The 21,436-nt window shown below is 36.9% G+C and overlaps 1 protein-coding gene across 1 annotated transcript in view; it reads right to left on the bottom strand.

Annotated features, from left to right (window-relative positions):
• Nucleotides 1-21,436, bottom strand: part of Nsmce2 (NSE2 SUMO ligase component of SMC5/6 complex) — a 221,326-nt gene that overhangs the window by 165,024 nt on the left and 34,866 nt on the right. The window contains exon 3 of the mRNA XM_090339376.1: nucleotides 4,664-4,770. Coding sequence (XP_090195502.1) covers nucleotides 4,664-4,770 — 107 coding nt within the window. The remainder of the gene's footprint in view (nucleotides 1-4,663; nucleotides 4,771-21,436) is intronic.

Raw genomic sequence — 21,436 nt, 5'->3', positions numbered from 1 at the left:
TACTGAGATCTATGTGAAAATTATAAAGAGCACACAACCCATTCTTCCTGAAGGATTTTTTTGCTGGTAACTAAACTTGCAGAGCCAAATCTTAATGAACTCTTTTTAAGTTTCAGAGCACTAAAATGAACACTGACTCCTAACCAAATCTTTAGGCATTATGGAATATAGTAGTCTATTTGCTCAAAGAACAAAAGAAAGTAATCTGAGATCATCTGCTAAATGACAAAGGGACTCTCAAGGAACTGCTGGTAAATTAAACCAGCCCTCTAAGTTTCTAAAATGAACTCCCAAAAATCTTCCTGAGATGTATTATCAGACTTCTATGAAGGTTAGAGTAGAAGAAAAGTTTATTCAAATAATAAACTGAATATTCTTAGGCTAAAAAATGCTTTGGGGAGGAGTAGCACTAGGATTTGAACTCAAAGCCTCATGCTAGCCAGGTACTAACCACTTGACCCACATAAAAATGTAGTTTTTATTTAACTTGCTATAAGAATGTGAAAACTCATAATCAGAAAAGACAAGGGTGAAGCAGAATTTGAGAAAATGCTACCATAACAGATATTTGAGTTGCTAAAAGTCTGTAACAGAAAAGTTTAAATGAGACTCATGCAAATGTCATTATCTGCCTTCTTTCTGAATACCAAGATTTCTGCATTTTAGAGACCATGAACACCTCACATTGAAACAAAAATAAAATTACCCTGAAGTAAATAAAAACAAAGTACATTTTTATTAACAAATCACCTTTCCAAAGAGTAAAGTTTGGAAATCTAGCTGTGCATATGTATTATCTCATAACTTCATCAAATTTTATGAATGCTCAAGTGTTTTGATACACTATCTAATCTGATTCACATAAGGGTCTTATGAAATAGGAAAGTCAAAAATTTCACAGACGAAGAATAAGAGGCTTCAAGAGGTTAAGTTCTTTGACCAAGAATCATAAGCTAGAATTAGGGCTCCGTGAGCTTCTGACTTGTAGATCACTTCTATTCTAAAGTACTAGGACATCTTGGCACCCCTGGGCTGTTTTTACTTCATATATCTCACTAAAGCAAACAGGAAAATAGTTAATGTGCACATCTTCAAATACAAAGGTCATGTTCAAATACTCCCCTCAAAAACCTTTATAAAAATAACAATTTACTATTTTTAGTATCATATTAAGCTTGCAAAGCTGGTATAATTTGGCCTCAGAAAAAGAAAAAAGTATGCTTCTCCTCCTATGAAAGACTGAAAATTTTGTTGACAAGTATCATAAAACTAAATATATTTACTCAGTACTGCAGTATAAGGTCAAGGCTGAAACTAGGGCAAAACTCAAATTATAATCTTCCCTATTGAGTAGGATGAGGGTACTGTGGTAACTCTTCAAGATGAAATATTCATTAATTACTAGGTGTGGTAGACATGGGGATTTCTTTTCTTTTTTTTCTTTTGGCCAGTCCTAGGGCTTGAACTCAGAGCCTGAGCATTGTCCTTGGGCTTTTTCAAGGCTAGAACTTTTACCACTTGAGCCACAGCACCACTTCCAGCTTTTTCTTTCTTTCTTTCCTTTCTTTTTTTGGGGGGGGGTGGGGGCCTGAACTCTGGGCCTGGGCATTGTCCCTGAGCTCTTCATCTCAAGGCTACCACCCTACCCCTCGACCCACAGAGACACTTCTGGTTTTCTGGTGTTTTATTGTAGATAAGAGTCTCGCAGACTTTTTAGTGCTTTGTTGGAGACCATTGCTTTCAGCCTCCTGAGGAAGTAAGATTATAAAATGGTACCTGGCAGCTCGCTAATGAGTCAATACTTGCTGATCAGGAAGTTTCTTTGCAGTTGTTGATTCGTTTCTTCCCTGCTTGTGGATAGAGTGGATCGCTAGATTTCTTTCTGATTTGTTTGCTGCTTTGCAGATAACCTTTACTGTGATTGGCTGCTTAAGGATATAAATAGTGTGCGATTTCCAGGGAAGGGAGGAGAAAGGAGAAAAGACAGAGAAGGGATAAAGGAGAAAGGAGAAAAGATGGAGAAGGGAGAAAGGAGAAAGGAGAAAAGACGGAGAGGGGAGAAAGGAGAAAGGCAGAGAGAGAAGAAAGGAGAGAGAAATAAAAGACCTCTGCTTGCAGCGATTTGAGTCTGTGATCATTCCCAGTCTGCCTCCGAAGTGAAGCGTTGTTGCGGTGGGCAGCAACAGTGCTTGGGCTGGCTTTGAACCATGATCCTCATATCTCAGCCTCCTAAGTAGCTAGGATTATAGGCGTGAGCCACTGCGTCTGACTTTCCCTCTTTTTCTATGTACATGGTACTAAGGACTCAAACCTGGGTCTTTGTGCATGCCAGGCAAGCACTCTACCTCTAGGCCAAACTCCCAGCCCTCTCTTTCGCTTTCTTTTTTAATGTATTTTCTATTGTAATTGTAAAGACGGTATACGGAGAGATTACCGTCAGATAAGAGTCAGATAAGAGTACATTTCTTTTTAGACACTATCACCCCTTACCCCATTTTCCCAGTTTTCCCTCTGGTTCCCATTCACAAGTTGTTTAGCTCATTTTCAACACAGGGTTTAGTGAATATCACTGCTGCATTTTTTTACCCTTTGTCCTTCCATTTCTGTGCCCCCCTTCCCTTCCCAAAGACAGACAAATAAGACAAAAGGAAAACAAAAATAGTAACAAAGGAAAAATCTCTTGCTTCCATTTCCTGCAGTTCATTTCAATAAATATTATTTTATATGATCATAGGGACATAGGTATTGCACCTTAGTGCTCCTCTCCTAAGAATATCCTCCTTTGGTCTCACTGTGTGCAAATGCCTAGCCTCCTGTATACTTTATCATGATTTCTTTGTGGCTCAGTTGCTTTCAGGAATAGAGTTTAATTCTTATTGTAAAACTACTTTACATATCTGTGAATCTTAAAAGTTTAGTAGGGCCAGGAGTTTGGCCTAGTGGTAGAGTGCTTGCCTAGCATGCACGAAGACCGGGGGGTTCAATTCCTTGGTACCACATTCATAGAAGCCAGAAGTGGTACTGTTGACTCAAGTGGGAGAGTGCTAGCTTTGAGGAAAAAGCCCAAGGACAGTGCTCAGGCCCTGAGTTCAAGCCCTAGGACTGGCATACACACACACAAAAAAAAAAGTATCAAAAGTTTAGTAGAAAAAATAAACTTAAAAATAATATTTTTATCAATAATATACACTTTGGTAATATATTTATACCAGATAAAGATATTTATCAGATAACTTTTTAAAATATTTTTTATTGTAATTAATAAAAGGGTTACATGATATTTGCCAGATAGAAAGTGCATTAATTCACATACATTGATACCCTTTCACATGTCTTGGTACCCATTACCCTCCCCCTCACCCCCTAACTTTTTTAGAATATAACAAACAAAGATTGAGCCATACAACAGGCCTGATTTTGATCTTTGGTAGGAAACACTTTATTCTATAAAGTCAGACATCTTCTTTTAAATCAGGGATATTCAATATCAGAAACATGTTAGAATAAATTTCTAAAATTACTGCTCCAGATCTATATAAATAAAAACACTCAGAGTAGAAATTCATTGGTTCTACAATTCAGCTAGAGTTAAAAATTGCTAGTCCATAGGTATGTATGGTACATACCTATAATCTCAGAACTTGGGAAGCAGATGCAGGAGAATCATGAATTCAAGTCGGGGCTATGTAATGAGATCTTGTCTCAAAAACAAAAATCTGTACTCTATGTGTTTTGCTATTAATTTTTAAGTGTGATCTCAACATGTTATTTCTATACTTTACTAAAGAAGAAACATTCATAGGACTGGGACTAAAAGTTACAAGGTCCAGAAACATTAGAATTTAAAATAGGAATGAGTGTTTTTACTTGGATATAAACTGATAATCTTAACATTAGTCACCAGTACTACATTTAATAAATACTATCCATTAAAAAGTAACCTAGAAAACCTCATGTAACTATATAATTCTTGGTTTATTGGCTGAAGCACTAAACAATAGTCAAAATTTTATTTTTTCCTAACAGTAGCTGATCTTATTAAATACTCAATTTTTAGAGTTTTCCCATGGGTATCAGAAAGAAAAGGCAAATAAAGAAACCAGAAGTACAAGACACCTATTACACAGGTATATGAAATCAGTTCAACAGGGAGTTTCCACTGCTCATAGGACAAAGGACTTCTCAGAAACATTACTGTAATCCTATTGCTCATTTCTTACTCAACTCAGCATTCTAAAAGGATGTTGCTGTTCCCACCTTAACTGCCTCCTCTGTTGTTCCTGTGATAGTTGAGCCAGCAGAGATAAGTTTGGCTTCTGGAAAACCTGAAATGCCAACCTTCTTTTTTTTTTCTAAGCTTGCTCCAAATTCTTCCACATTATCTGATACTAAGAATTTTGTAATAGATGCATATTAGTTAAAGGTAGAGCATGAGTATCTAAACCTTGTCTTAAATATTAAGTAAAAACAAGTTGCATGTAATTTTTAGCATTTTATAAAAATCAGCTCATAATAGAAGGGGGTTATACTAAAAATTTTGTGACAACAATGCAGGATAACCTAAAATGGCCCAGGTGGCCTTGCTGTGAATATATTTAAGATTCTTGTTCTATGAGACTTCCTGATTAAGAAGAAATTAAAAGCTGCTAAAGATAAGACTTACATGATTTATTGCAGACTGAACAGCCTTAATGTAATGATTTAGCTCCCGATCCATCATAGCAAATTCAACCATGGCCTTGTCCATACTGTATTCACTGCTCACTTCGGCTGAAAGAAAGAAAAAAATTACAATTATGACTTTCACTTAAAATGTTGTATCTGAAAAATATTGAAACAATATAATATGTACAAGCCAATAACCTCAATCATTTTATAAAATATTATATTATACTTAAAAAATGCATTCAGAGCCAGGCGAGGTGGCTCACACCTGTAGTCCTAGCTACTCAGGAGGCTGAGTTCTGAGGATTGAGGTTCAAAACTAGCCCAGGCACTAAAGAACATAAGACTCTTATCTCCAATTAATCACTAGAAAATGGGAAGTGGAGCTGTGGTTCAGTGGGTAGGGCAGTAGCCTTGAGCTGAGGAGCTCAGGGACAGTACCCAGGCCCAGAGTTCAAGCCCCATGACCCACAAAAAAATAAATACATTCAGTATTCACCCCAAAGCAGAGATGGGGTAGAAAGGAATTCCAGATTGTGTCATTTTTCCTGAATAATCTTAAAATCATGGTGTCTCTCTGCCTCAGTTTGATTCCTTTATCCCTAAAGGCAAACTAGTTCTGTACTGGCCACAAAACCTCACATAACTGTTAAAGATCAAGTAAAGATGGTTTCTACTACTGATAACAAAGGGATAGATTATTTCTATCACCCCTCCCAAAAGATTAGACAAAGGAAAAACTTTTCCTTAAAAGCAAGGATCACATACTACCAAAGGTGATCTACAAATTTAATGAAATCCCTATAAAAATCATAATGACCTTCTTCACCAAGGGACAGAACACAATCCCAAAATTCATTTGGATCAACAAGAGAACTCATTACCCAAGCAATTTTATTACAGAGCTATAATAACAAAAACTGGCCAGAAGAGCAATTAAATAGTCTAGAAGACCCAGAAAAAGAGCCATACACTCATAGTTATCTGATTTTGACAGGGGAGCCAAAAAAATACAGTGGAAAAAGACAGCCTCTTCAATAATTGGTGTTGAGAAAATGATATTCATAGGTAGTAAAATAAAATTGGATCCCTGTTTGTCAACAGTCACCAATATCAACTCAAAAACCTCAATGTTAGAACTCAAACTTTGAAACTACTGCAAGATGGAGTAGAAGAAACATTAGAACTTATAGGTATAGGTAGGAACTTTTCTTTAAATAGGAGACTTGACAAATGGGATTTCACCAAAATAAAAAGGTTCTGCACAGCAAAAGACAGAGTTTCTAAACTAGAAAGACAGACAACAGACTAGGAGAAAATCTTTGTCAGCATTATACCCAACAAAGGCCTAATATCTACAATACACAGGATCTAAAAACAAAATTAAGCCTTCCAAAACTAATAAGCCAATCAATGAAGCAGCTAAAAAGATACTTCTCAGAAGAAGTAAGAATGTCAAATAAACATCCCTGGCCATAAAGGAAATACAAATCAAAACAACTCTGAGATTCCATCTCACCCCAGTTAGATTGGTCACATCAAGAATTTGAAAAACTATAGATGATCTCTTAAAGTATGATCTTAGTGGTAGAGTGTTTGCCTAGCATTCATGAAGCCCTGGGTCCAATTCCTCAGTACCACATAAACAGAACCGTCTGGAAGTGGCTCGATGGCTCAGAGTGGTAGCCTTCAGCAAAAGAAGCTCAGGGAAAGTGCCCAGGTTCTCTGAATTCAAGCCCCAGGAATGGCAAAAAAAAAAAAAATCTTTGAACAACAAATATTGGCTGGGATGTGGGGGGGAAAGGAACCCCTATTGCACTGTTGGTACGAATGTAAAGTAGAATAACCACTCTGGATAGCAATATGGAGGTTCCTCAAAAAACTAAACACAGAACTTCCCTATGACCCAGCCACACCACTCTTGGGCATCTACCCAGAAAATTACAAGCCAGGATGTTGTAAAGACACTTGCATACCCATGTTCCTTGTAGCACTATTTACAACAGCCAAGCTACAAAAAATAGCCCAAATGTCCTATAATAGATAAGTGGGTCCAAAAAATGTGGTACCTGTCACAACAGAATTTTTCACAGTCATCAGAATGAATATCATGTCATTTTCAGGGAAATGGATGGGCCTAGAACAAATCATGTTAAAGGAGGTAAGGCAAGCTCAGTAAGACAAACTGCACTTTTCTCCCATGTATAGAAGCCAGATCTAAAATATAACTAGATATGATAACCTATACAGGACTCTAGGCATTCACATATAGTCAGACTAAAAGAAGATATCCTTAGGGGAGGAAACCAAAGTGCAATTTCTCTAAACATTAAAAATACTATTTATCTTAAGTTCTAAATACTAAGTCCCAGTGATTGTAAATAGAGATTTCCTCCTTGAACACTTGTTTGTTAAACTTGTCATTTAAAATATGATGTAAAAATCAACATTAATAAATTCTTTAAAAAATTGACAACCATCCTAAAAAATACTATTTATCAAAATGAATCACAGAAAGCTGAAACACGAATTTCTTTATGTTTTGTTAGTGGTGTTGACCTTCGTTTCTGCTTTTGGTTTTTCTTTTTTGTGTTTTTCTTTTTAAAGAGGACAAAAGGGAGGGGAGCAGAAAGGGAGAGGGGAAAAGGTAAACAAATGTAATCATGATATTATAGTATACAGTATATGGGAAATGACTTATGTAACTGTGGGCAGGGTGGGGAGAAGAAAACTGGGGGGGAGGGAGGGAAGGAAACAAAAGAAGAGGTAAAACTCCAAAAAAGAAATGCACTCATTACCTTACTTAGGAAATGGTAACTGCTCTGTATAACACTCTAATAACAATATATTTATATTTTAAAATAATTTTTAAAAATTATGTGAAAGGAAAAAATTATGTGAAAGGAAAAAAATTATTGTGAAAGGAAAAAAGTTTGCAAAACAAAACAGGATAATGGTTTTCATTAAACCTTGTTGTCACTGTATTTGATTTGAGCACCCTGTGTATGAAATATATGTTTATTTGAATTAGTAAGGGGAAGGAGAACAACAAAATTGTGAGACAAAGGACAAAGAGTGAACCAATAACAGTGATACTCTCAAGACGATATGTTGTAGATGAACTTCAAGACTTAGGGGAAGGGCTGGAAGCATAGCCTAGTGGTAGAGTATTTGCCTAGCATACACAAAGTCCTGGGTTTGTTTCCTGGGTACCACACACTCAGAAAAAGCCAGAAATAGAGCTGTGGCTTGAGTAGTTGAGTGCTAGTTTTGAGCAAAAAGTGTCCAAGGACAGTGCGCAGGGCCTGAGTTCAAGCCCTATGCCTGGCCAAAAAAACAAAAACAAAAACAAAAACAAAAAAACCCACCACCGCCACCACCACCACCACCACCACCACCACCAACAACAAAAAACACCCCTTAGGCGAAATGGGGAGGAGGGAGAGTGGGAGAGAAAGGAGGGAAGGGATACAATGTTGGACAAGAAAAGTATTCACTACCTTATGTATGTAACTGTAACCCCTCTGTACATCACCTGGACAATAAAGCTAAATTAAAAAAAATAAAAAGTGGAGGGCCAGGAGTTTGGCCTAGTGGTAGAGTGCTTGCCTAGCATGCACGAAGGCCCGGGTTGGATTCCTCAGTACCACATACATAATAAAAGCTGGAAGTGGTGTTGTGGTTTAGTGGTAGAGCTCTAGCCTTGAGAAAAGTCCAAGGAAAGTGCTCAGGCCCTAGGACTGGCTAAATAAATAAATAAATAAATAAATAAATAAATAAATAAATAAATAAAAGAGGGCTGTGGCTCAAGTGGTAGAGCAGTAGCCTTGAGTTAAAGAGCTTAGGGACAGCGCCCAAGCCCACAGTTCAAGCCCCACAATGGCTAAATATAAATAAAGCAATACTTCTCAGTAGGAGTCTAAACAATGTGCTCCAATGTTATCAGCCCTGGTCTTGAAAATTCTTTCCAAATTCCTTCAGTACAGGAAACTGATCATAAAAGCAAAATGTAGAACTGAAATCTGAAAAATGAGACAAACAAGAAAGAAAATTAATTTATGATACTACATGTTGGGATTTTTGTTTTGTTTTTGGTTTGTCTTTTTAAAATAGTAAGCTTTACCTGGATGTTGGCATTTTCCTGTAGTCCTAGCATTCAGGAAGCTAAGGTAGGAAAATTTCAAGTCCAGGGTCAGCCTGGGCTAAGTAGTAAGGCTCTGACTCAAACAAAAAAGTTGTTTTAACACGGTAAAAAGGTCAGATCTTAATTTGCAGTGTTATAAAAGTAATCAAGTCATTCACTAAATGCATAGAGAAAATCAGCCAAGTTCAGCTGCTCAAAGATCAAGGCTAAACTAGGCCAGAGTCACCAGCATCCTCATAGATGGAAGAAACAACTGGCTGACTGCCAGCCATCAAATGAAAGGTAGTCAGGAATGGAAGGAATCATATTGCAGGGATAAACCTGAGTAGAGCTCACTACTGTCAAAACCATCTTTATTACCTTTATCACTGACTGCATATCTCCCACTCTTAGCCAAGCTGAGCCTGTGGAGATTAGAAATACTGAATGCTTTACTCTATGAGCACATTTATTGATTTATAAGCCAATACATAACTGGAGCTATCTCATAGGGAAAGCAAGAGACCTCTGGGAGACACCACCTATGAAATTTGTTCTAAGAATCTAATGCAAATCCTAACTGAAATCTATCCCCAAATCTGGCCCCAGCAAATAAAGTCCAGAGAGCACAAATAATCCTTGATTTATATTATAAAAATGTAACTTGTTTCTGAAAGTGTGCCAGTGCCAGGGCAGTGATATAACAACACTGATCCCAAACCACTGAACATTAACAGCAGTGACCTGACAAACTTTAAAAGTATGATTTTAGACATAAAGAATCATAGAATTAAATCAATTCTTTAAATATGGCTTCAGATTTGTTTTTTTTCCTATTCAGTAACAAATCTTAGAAAAACAAAGAATGATCATCGCTAAAGGAGGACTTTTAGATGAAGTACTCTGATATTTACACAATTTAACAAGTCTGAATAGATGAAGTTGGACTGCTTATGAGTTTCCTAAAGTGAGACAAATCAATAATTATACAATTTAAGCAGCTATGCTATTCATTAGACACATCACCTGCAACTCAATGTCAAAATACACGAACAGAAATATTGTAACTATTACCATTTCATTTCAAAGTACTGAACAAGCATTAAAAGTACATGATTGGTATAAATGGGTTATACTAAAATTCAACTTGAAGAAAAATTCTGAAACCTCAATGAGAGACAATGGCTGAAGCAAGAGCAAGTATGAAAGTATGAAAAGCAAAACGCAGCAATCAGTGCTAGTTATCTTTATTGTGAAAGGCCAGGGACAAAAGCAAGAAGAAATACATCTGAGAAGGAAAAGCAGAGACCTCTTTTCTCTAAGCTGGTCAGACTCTCAAGGACTAACTGCAAGTTGTCTTTGACCAAAAGATGTAGGTAGTGAGGAGGTAGTAAGATGGCTTTTTGTTTGTTTTTTGCCAGTCCTGGGGCTTGAACTCAGGGCCTGAGCACTGTCCTTGGGCTTTTTCTTCAAAGCTAGCACTACTCTGTCACTTGAGCCACAGCACCACTTTTGGCTTTTCTATGTACGTGGTACCAAGGAATCGAACCTGGGTCTTCATGCATGCTAGGCAAGCACACTGCCACTAGGCCAAACTCCCGGCCCCAATATGGCCATTCTATAGCACAGAAGGACAGTTTTTCCTACTCTGTTCTAACAATGTCCAGGGTCTACCTTTTCTCTCTCCTTCCCGCCCCCCCCACCCCCTCTCTCTCTGTGACTTTTTTAGGCTACAAGTTAAAAAGCAACAGCTCATGGAGGAGATTTTTTAATCTGGAATCTGAGTCCAGATGGGCATGATCAATAACACTATCAAACTTTCATTCCAAATCAGCAACAAGATCAGCAAGAATGGAAGGTAAATAGCGGGTCAACCCTTCTCTAACCACAGGGTGCAGTATCTGTAGCCTAAGACATACACTGGAGGAAAACCTAGCCCTGAAACAAATCCTGACCCTCCCAGTACTCAGAGCTAAGTAAGTTCCCTACCATCCCCCAGGCTTTCAGTTCCTTCAGTGAAACAAACAGAAATCACTTTCCCTAGTACACCCATACACTCCTACCTCCACACTACCTCCATATGCCCAGGTGTCTCTCTGTTTTGCCCTGCTGTGCCTTATAATCTGAGCTCCATGATTCTTTTCCAGAGTCCTCTCTAATCTCCAGAATAGGTCCAATTACATCATCCCTTATATACCCATAAAACCTCTCAACTTTACAATACTGTATGCAGGCACACCCTCAAGACAAATGTCACCTACTTACTCCTTCCACCTTTACATTTCTGGCTCAATTGCATAGTTTTGCCCATGCCCAAACTGCTTCTGAAATTTTGTCCTTAAACAAATAAAATTGTGGAATCTGGTGGCTTCTAATCTACAAAGGCATGTGCAGGTTTGAACAAGAACATTACCAATTAAATATAGTTGATTAACTTCAACTCCATCTATTTTATTAGTGAAATACCAAACTAAAACAAAGCACACATTTAGTGTTGGTAAGGGTGGCTGACTCCAATACAATAAGATTCATACTCTCAGAAGAATCTGTTAAACACTAAATGTCATTATATATATATAATATATATATTATATATATATAACCATTTTATCATGGAGAAAGAAATGAAAGGAGGTAGGGTCATACCTGATACTACTTTAAATTGCTTACATTAAATGGAACACACAACAGGAATATTTTATTTTCTGAAATAGGAATAAGTATCTCCTAATATTGCCTAATTAGGATACATTTCTTCTATTTTTATTTGGATTGGGGGGGGCAGGGAGATGAACCCAAACAAATGATAATACAGATCAAAATCAGAACTTTTCCTTATCAAAACCAAACAAAAACAAAGACAGTTCTTTCTGAATACAGCTCTAATTATCTCTAGCAACATATACCTACATACACACCTACCTGTATGAGTATATGTTTGTGTTTCTTGGCAGCCTGATATTAAGCAATCATTAAATATTCAGCAGGAGTTGAATTTAATGACTTACTTGCTGCTTGGGCAATATTTAATAGAAACTTGGTTAATTCTTACCACACTGTACTTCAAAGTCATAATTAATCCTCCACATAGATAATAGTGTGGTAAAATTAAACTGAATCTCCATTTTCTAACTGCCTCCCACTAGAAGAAGAGAGTCTATGTCAAGCTAGTAGATGGCTGGATTCTTCACAAACACAGCAACTAGGGGAGACGTTCTCAAGATGTCTTCATATTTATACTCCTTTCCTGCCCACAGAGTTCTCTTATCATAATAATACACAAGAGGGAAGGTATATGATACATAACTGGAAAAGAAGTTAAGCAGTTCAGGATTTAAAGAAACAAACCATGGAATCAGAGTTCATCCTAATCTTTTTGTTGTTGTTGTTGTTGTTTGTCAGTTGTGGGGCCTTAACTCTGGGCCTGGGCATTGTCCTTTAACTCTTTAGTTCAAGGTTACTGTTCTACCCCTGGGCCTGGGTAATGTATCTGAGCTCTTCAGCTCCAGGCTACCACCATACCCCTTGAGCCACTGCTCCACTTCCTGTTTTCTTATGGTTAACTGGAGATGAGTCTCATGGTCATTAATGCCCTGGCTGGATTTGAACTGGAATACTCAGATCTCAGCCTCCTGAGTAGCTGCCACGCCTGTTATAATCTGGTTATTTTACTTGCTAACTACATAGTTTTGGGCAAGTTGCCTTACTAAGTAGTTCATTTCCTTATCTGTACAATGGCTATAGGATCAGTATCTCATTCACTAAATTATTATCAACACTAAGTGAGGTCATGTAGGTAAAATAATAAGCACAGGGCCTAGCTAACCGTAAGCACAAACAAGACATTATCTGTCATTAGAATTATTACAGAATGGATAACTAATCTACAAATATAATTAGCCCAAATCCTGAAACCTTATGTTGCCCTTGAAACTACCCCAGTGCTATTTGTCCTAACTCACAAAGCACTAACTCACAAACTGCAATGCTGAAGGAGAACTTTGAAAACAGCAAGTTTGCTTTGTAAAGGCATTTTGAAACCTGAGTACACATGAGGCAGTGGGGGAAACACTTTGAAGCAAATAGGTGGGGCAGCCAACACAGCCACAGAAGACAGGAAAGGTTTAGCAGGTGGGGATGAGCAAGTGTCCCAAAGTTATTCACGAGAATGACAAAGAGCCTGAGACCAATTCAAGGCTAAAATGGCTGAATGAAAACACTGAGAACAAGCAGAGGCAGCCATCATTTGAATAAAGGAATAAACATTTCACTGGGTACCAACTCCATTACTAGGCATGGTGAGCATACTGCCACATCTGGCCTTGTAACTGCAGAGAAAAACAAAAGCTGATGATCACTGAAGCTAAATCATCTGTCAGGACACAGAATTAATAATTGGTAGAGTTATAACTGGCCTCAGTGCTAACTTAAGAGTTAGCATGGGAGCTGGGCACGGTGGCTCATACCTGGAATCCTAGCTACTCAGGAGGCTAAGATTTGACGTTTGAGGTTCAAAGCCAGCCCAGGGCACAGAAGACCTTGAGACACATCTTAGAAAATGGAAAGTAGGGCTGTGGCCCAAGGCGGTGGCCTTGAGCTAAAGAGGTCAGGGACAACACCCAGGCCCAGAGTTAAAGCCCCATAACCACAAAAAAAAAAAAAAAGAATTAGCATGAGATATTATGTCATAGAATCTGAAATATTACACAGAGATAATAAAATATACTTCACATGAATTGTAGAGTAATGAATCAGTTGTTCTCTGTCTAAAATGATTGTCCTATCCTTCCGTTAAAAAAGGATGAGGTTGAGTGAGACAAGTCAAGACCTAAGGAACAAAAGGCGCATTGTATCCTTAACATGTGGCTATTAAATCCAAAGAGTACAAGAGCGAGGACTCAATAACTGCATACCCAAAGCTATGAACACGGTAATGGAAATATAAACATAACTATATAGACATAAAAATCTATTACTCTATAGACATAATGTTTTATTTCTTAAATTAATATGTTTCTATGACATACAAACCCTTAGCCTAATTTTGATTAAGTTCTAAATACTAAGTCCCAATGATTGTAAATAGAGAGTCCCTCCTTGAACCCTTGTTTGTTAAACTTGTCATTTAAAATATGATGTAAAAATCAACATTAATAAATTCTTAAAAAAAAAAAAAAGGATGAGGGCCGGGATCACAGCCTATTGACAGACTGCTCTTCTCCCATGCAAGGCACTAGGTTCCATTCCTCAGTACCACACACACAGACAAAGCTGGAAGTGGTGCTGTGACTCAAGCAGCAGAGTGCTAGCCTTGAGCAAAAAAAAAATGTCCAAGGACAGTGCCCAAACCCTGAATTCAAACCCCAGGACTGGCAAAAAAAAAAAAAAAAAAAAAAAAAGGGATGAGAGAGACTGACAGGCTAGCTTATGCTTTACCTCAGAGTTTGGGAAAGCAGGACATGTTTCAGTACATAGATATTTTCTAAAAATATGTGTCAGGGGGGCCGGGAGTTTGGCCTAGTGGTAGAGTGCTTGCCTAGCATACACGAAGACCCGGGTTCAATTCCTTAGTACCACATATATAGAAGAAAGCCAGAAGTGATGCTTAGGCCCAGGTGGTAGAGCTCTAGCCCTGAGAAAGTCCAAGAACAGTGCTCAGGCCCTGAGCTCAAGCCCAGGACTGGCAAAAAAAACCCAACAACAACAACAAAAAAAAAACAAACATGTGTCAGCATTCTACAGACTACTTTGTTAAAAGTATAACTCAAAATAACAAATTTAATTATTAAATTCATAGCTATGGAAATCAGTGTCTTGTCAGTTATCAGAAATACTAGTTATTTATCATTTAAACACACATCCACAGATCCTATTATAAGGCCCTCAGTTCTTCAAGGTCAGGTCTATTTTTCATTTGACTTAAATATTTCTTTTTCCACATCCTTCTTTCATAGATTGGAAACAGTGAATTTGAGGCAGTAAGAAATATCTACAGAAGCCATTTCCCTATCAACATGATTCCAACAGCTGCTATTTCTCTCTGATCCATGCCAAGTCTAATCTAGTGTGAGACTTGGAGACCCAGAAGGAGTCTTAGGGAATTGAGCTTGGCTTTAACTCTGCTCCAACATAAAATCTCCCATAAATTTGTGGTAGCAAAAAAAAAAACAAAAGTAAGGTTAAAATTTCTTAAGTTACTAAAAAAGTAAATGAGCAGGTTGGTAAAGCATTGGCATGATACTTCAAACACAGAGGCCCTTAATCAATGGAAGCTACTTTGTTTTGTATTAGCTGTACTTTGCCATATTCCAATATATATATTCTACCTCACTTATGCTAGCATCTACTGAATCACTAAGTCCTCCTCATCTACTTTAAAAATGAGGATTAATTTTTAAAAATTTAAGGGTGAAAATTTCAAACAATACAATAACCAATTCCCAAACCTTCTCCCCAGAAGCAACTATCACTCTAAGGTTCTTGGCAATGTTCTGTGCTTCTAAGAAGCACATATTAAGGACAGAAATTAAAGTATCTATTAAAAGAGTGGAAATAATGAATTTTAAAAATGACTGAGCCTGAAGAGAAACTACATTCAGATTATCTCACAATAAAAATCTTGTCAATGTTCTCTCCTTGTCTCCAATCAGTGCCAAGGAATAAACAGTGAGTAGATTCAACTACCTTAATTGAATGTCAAAGTATCTACTCTAAAATAACGATACAAAGCTAACAGATTACCTGGGGAAAGATCAAGTTCATATTGGAAAAACAGAAGAGATAGTGCTTAGCCAAGGACAGAAATAGGAATTTGGAATTGACTCATTCAACAAGTATCTTCCAAGCACAAAGCATGTGTCTAGCATTGTGCTAGTTGTCTGATGAGAGCAGTTAGTAAAGTCAAGGCTAGACCTCTCAGAGAGCTTTGACACCTATATAAAGTTTTCTATAAAGCCCTGATAAAACACCTGGACTTTGGCAGTTTGTGTGATGAGAAAGTTTGTTCCACTGCTAAACAGCTCTAATTATGAAGAGTCTTCCCCAACAGAGCTGATTCAGCATCTGCCAGAACAGCACCAGGCAAGTGCAACAGTAAATATGAACTACTCTTTCACACACATTAACTTCATAACTTTTCTATTGAGTGATTTTATTCTCAAACTGGCTCAGACACATTAAATGACTCTGTCTTAATATTAGGAGCAGGACCTGAACTCTGGTCCTTGGCTCCAGGGCTCAGAAGATTTACCCTTTAGATGAAAGAGACAGTCTTAATTCTCTTCCAGATCACAGTCCTTCAAAGATCAGAAGGGAACTATTAAGTATCTCTACCTTGTAAATCTTTGCTCCCCAGGGCAAATAACAATCATCAAATTCCTTCAACCAAATTTGGCTGCCTTCAGTTAAACCTGCTACATCTTTTATTTTATAAATGGATTCCAGAACTAAAAACAGGAATAGTCATGGGTTAAAAAGCAAGAATTATAACAATACCTTCACTTCTATACCACAGTCAACATAGCTGTTTAACCTTTGATTTCTCTCTTACAGTACTAGTACAACTGAATTCTCTCTCTCTCTCTCTCTCTCTCTCTCTCTCTCTCTCTCTCTCTCTCTCTCTCTCTCTCTCTCTCCCTCCCTCCCCCCTCCTCTCTCTCTCTCTCTCTCTCTCTCTCTCTCTCTCTCTCTCTCTCTCTCTCTCTCTCTCTCTCTCTTTTGCCAGTCTCAGGGCTTGAACTCAAGGCCTGAGCACTGTCCTTGGGCTTTCCCAATGCTAGAGCTCTACCACTTGAGCTATAGAACACTTCCGGCTTTTTCTATGTATGTGGTACTAAGGAATCTAATTCAGGTCTTCGTGCTAATCTAAACCTCAAGCTAACAAGTTTAGTTTTACTGAAATATGGAACTCATGATGTAGTTTTCTTTTAATTTTAGTCTGTGATCTAATTTATTTGAGTTGACCTCCCCATTTTTCTGTAAAATTTTAATTTGAAAACACTTCCTTTCTTAATTTTCCTTTAATTAATTGAATAATAGCTTACATCTACTGATCATTTAATAGTAAGCAACTTACATGAATCACCTCTTGATCCCTACAATAAGAGATATCTCTATACTGTGAAAGAAAGGGGAAAAAATGATAGATTAAGTACCTTGAAAAAAAAAAGTCATACAGCTAAGGAGCCACAAAGTGAGGATTCAGAATAAGAGTCCATGACAGAACCAAATACTCTTCCAACTACGTCTATCACCCTGATGACACAACTCATTTCTATGACTTGTGATTCTAGCAAAAGCTCTCCTGAGATCTGTGCAGACTAGAAAGCAATCTTACTATGTCAGGGCAATCACTTTAGCCAAGAAGAGGGGGAAAAGAAAGAGTAGGAAAGGGACTTAAGATGATTGCAAAGAAAAGTATCACTGTTTATAATGGGATAGCTACTCAAAGGAAAAACAATTAACAATCTTAATCTTGTAAATAACTGGATAGCAACTGCTTGAGATCAATATGTTTCTGTACTTATTTCAAATTTTATAACAAGAAAAAATTAAAAGTAGGATTAGCTTACTTTAAAACAGTAAAGAACCAGTTTAATTAAACAAGCCTTCCTAACTCATAATAAGTTACAGGATAAGAAGTTTATTAGATTATAAAACCTAGGTTGACAGAATCTGTAATCTGTTATTTATCTAATTTTTCAATGGTGGTCTAAATGAGAAGTATTTGGTTCTGAGAACCATCTCTCAAAGAAAAACGTAGAAGAGCCACAATCCTTATAAGAGGGGACAATTTTATTTCTTTTGGAAAATAATGTTTCTATTATTTTTGTAAAGGGAAATGAATTTGATTTCATGACAATAATGGAAATCAATTGGTTAAAGTTTAAATCACTGACAATTCCTGAAAAGAAGTCTCTCACAATGCACTGTGAATGCATGCCCTGTCTGGCAGCACCGCTCCTCATGTTTGCACCTCCTCACAGTACAAGTTTCTGGAAAGATGGGCCTCAGATTTCATTAGGAAATTCTTATTTTCCCTCACTTTTACTCATAAAAAAAATCTCAGGCTGTTTCATTTTTAATGTAATCAGTTTAAATCAGCAATAACTCCCCAAATAGCTTCTGTCTTCTCTTTTAAAAGCTATTTCTAAAGAAAGAGATCCACAGAGACTTACATCTGCTAGAAACCTCTGAGAAAACACAGTGAGTACACTGGGTAAACTCTATAAGGAGAATGATTACACATGAATGTATCTGCTTTGGGGTAACAATTATAATGTAGTACAAAGTAAAAAATAAAGAACTATTAATATTCACTGAGTAACTGGTTCTAAATTCCAAGGTATCAATTATAACACTGCAGTTAAGCATTTATAAAATAGGAGTTTCCAATCAATCACATCCCACATATAGACAGCTTCAGCAACCAAAAAGAACCAAAACACATGCAAGATCTGAAACCTGAAATCATCTTAAAGATTCCTCCCTTTTGGCATCCTCCATATCTAGCAGTATAAAGATTAATCAATTTGCCTTCCCAGATCAATTATTATCTCTTTTCCAACCACTGTGGGCTTTAATTTTATTCTTCACTGTTTCTTCTGCAGCCCCTTGGTTTGCTTTCTTGGTGGTTTCTTTTCTGTATATTTCCCTGTAATCTTCCTTCTATGCTCTTTTTTTTGGAGAGGTGGGAGAGTGTCAGTCGTGGGACTTGAACTCAGGTCTGGTGCTGTCCCTAAGCTCTTTAGCTCAAGGCTAGAGCTCTACCACTTGGAATAACAGCACCACTTCTAGTTTTCTGGTTGTTAATTGGAGATAAGAGTCTCAAGGACTTTTTTTTTTTTTTTTTGGCCAGTCGTGAGGCTTGAACTCAGGGCTTGAGCACTGTTCTTGAACTGAACTTTTCTCAAAGCTAGAGCTCTACCACTTGAGCCACAGCACCACTTCCAGCTTTTTTCTATGTTTGTGGTACCAAGGAATTGATCCCAGGTCTTCATGCATGCTAGGCAAGCACTCTACCACTAGGCCAAACTCCTGGCCCCTCAGGGATTTTTATGCTCAGGCTGACTTTGAACCAATATCCTCAGATGTCAGCCTCCTGAGTAGCTAGGATTACAGGCCTGAGCTACCAGGCTCATGCTCTTATTCTCTTTCTCAAGGTCAAACCTGATGTTACACTCTTGTTCATCAAAATCTACTATACTATAGTACTTTTAATTGAACCAAATGGAATAAAGGGACTAGACTTATTCTTCTGCCTGAAATAATACCTCTAAAAAAGTAAAATAAAAATTTTAAAGGTTTATAAGACACTAAACATTATATAAGGAAGAAAGGAGGAGCATGACAAAAAACATATGAATCAGACATAGCATTGTCCCACCTTAGTACCTTAAGGGAGGTTCTAGGCACACAATATAATTAAAACCCTGCCAGACATATGTAGAATCTGACAAGTTGATTGTCAAATTTGTATGGAAATGCAAAGACCTAATATAAGCGAAAAAAGTGTTGTCAGACTAGAACTATCTGATTTCAGGATATACTATATAAAGCTTCAGTAATCAAGACAGTATACTATCAGTATAAATACAAAGAAATTGTTAATGAAATCCAGAAGTAGATACATACATACTTAGACAACTGCTCTAAAATACACATAAAAGGCCTTGTTTCAATAAATACAGGTGTACTGGGTCAGCAATCTACATGCATATTAAGAAAAAAAGGAGAGGGGCTATGGAGGAATAAAAGGAAAAGTAGGAAGAAAAAAGAACAAAAAGAAAAAAGAAAAGAAAAAAACTTAAATCATACATTGTACCACATACAAAAATTTTCCCACAACAAGATGTGGTATTTATACACAATGGAATTCTATGCTGCCACCAGAAAGAATGACATCGGCCCCATTTGTAAGGAAATGGAAAGACTTAGAAAAAATCATATTAAGTGAAGTAAGCCAGACTCAAAGGAACATAGGCTCAATGGTTTCCCTCATTTGTAATAATTAGTACAATCTTTGGATTCTCCTAGCAGAGGTTTACAATAGGGCAAAACCTAGATACATAAGGCTATATAGGATGAGGCTAAATGAAAAGACCTCCAGGATATAGAAACAAGACATATATAATGTGTGATTGTTGTTCTTAATATACTTATGCTATTTCTCATCTCTTTTGTTGTCCCTTGGTTACAGTATCTTACCCTGTTACCTGGGATACTGTATATATGTTTGTTTGAAATAGGATAGGGAAAGGGGGAAAACAGGACGAGGGGAGGGGGTAGGGGAGAGAAATGGGGACAAAAACATGAGAAAGGGTAGCAATGTTTGTGAACTAATGCACCTTTCATCTGGCGAATATAATGTAACCCTTCTATTAATTACAATAAAAATATATTAAATTAAAAAAAAACTTGGTGAATGAGAAAAAATTTTTTTCTTACAATGGATTACAAACATAACTGCAAAACATAAAACTTCCAGAAAAAAATCTTTAGCACAGTCCTCAAGAGAAGAAATGGGTAAACTGGATGCCATTAAAATTAAAAACTTCTATTGTTCACAAGGATCTATTACAAGTCATATATTTGATTAAAAAGAATCTTGTATACAAAATATATAAAGAACCCTCAATGTTCAATAAAAGGACCAAAAACCCTAGTCCAATCATAAATGGGAACCAAATATAAATAGAAACTTCATTAAAGAGGTAAATGCCAAATACACATATGAAAAGACAATTTATTGATCATTAAGGAAATACAAAATAAATACAAAAAATATTGTGCATACCAATTAGAATGGAAATATTTTAAATAGAAACACTTGTATACCAAATACCAAAAAAATCACTTGTAGACTATAAACACCTCATGGAATATGATTGCTTTTATTTAAATTATTTTCCTCTAATTCAGTAGCTCTCAAAGTGCAGTTGCCAAACAGGGGCATCTGCATTGCCTGTGAACTTATTAGAAATGCAAATGATCAGAGCTCTACATCAGAAGCCAGATTAGGGAACCCTCAGATAGGGCCCAGCAACTGGCAGTCCAAGGAGTCCTCCACATAATTCTAATGCGTGGTAAAATCTGACAGCCTTTGTTTCGATCTGCAGCCTAAAGTTATAACAGAAAACCAAAAACATCTGAACAAATCTAGATAGAACTCAGGAGAGTTTCCCAGGTTTACACTACTGAATTATTTTAGGCCCATAAAGACAGAAAAGTAAAGCTGGAAATAAAATGTCCCATAAATAATGCCTTTTACAAAATGCTTGTTTTAAAATAAACTTTTCTACTTAACTATCTTAGTCATTTACTCACATCTATTTTTGAAACAGCACTCAATTGGACTCCTTCAAATTTTGCTAGATTTGCTTCTAATTTAAGCCAGAAATTGTCATTCTCCAGTGAACCTCTTTGCAACTCTTAATTCAGTTTACCTAAATGGATGAATCTCAACTGCTTAGTTAATAAATTTCTTAAGTGTTTCCTAAAGATATGGAAAATAGAAGCAGAATCCAAGTAGAAACAAAATCAGATTAAATCAGGACATTTGGGAATGTCAATAATTTGTTCCCAGACTTTGGGTTAATAATATTTCTGGGGCTCAGTTCTTCAGTTCTTCATTTTAAAGAAAAATTGGAA

Source organism: Megascapheus bottae, chromosome 9 (genome assembly GCF_031878675.1).
Source record: "Megascapheus bottae isolate mThoBot1 chromosome 9, mThoBot2.hap1, whole genome shotgun sequence".
Taxonomy (NCBI): Eukaryota; Metazoa; Chordata; class Mammalia; order Rodentia; family Geomyidae; genus Megascapheus; species Megascapheus bottae.
This window is presented reverse-complemented; position numbering and strand designations above follow the sequence as displayed.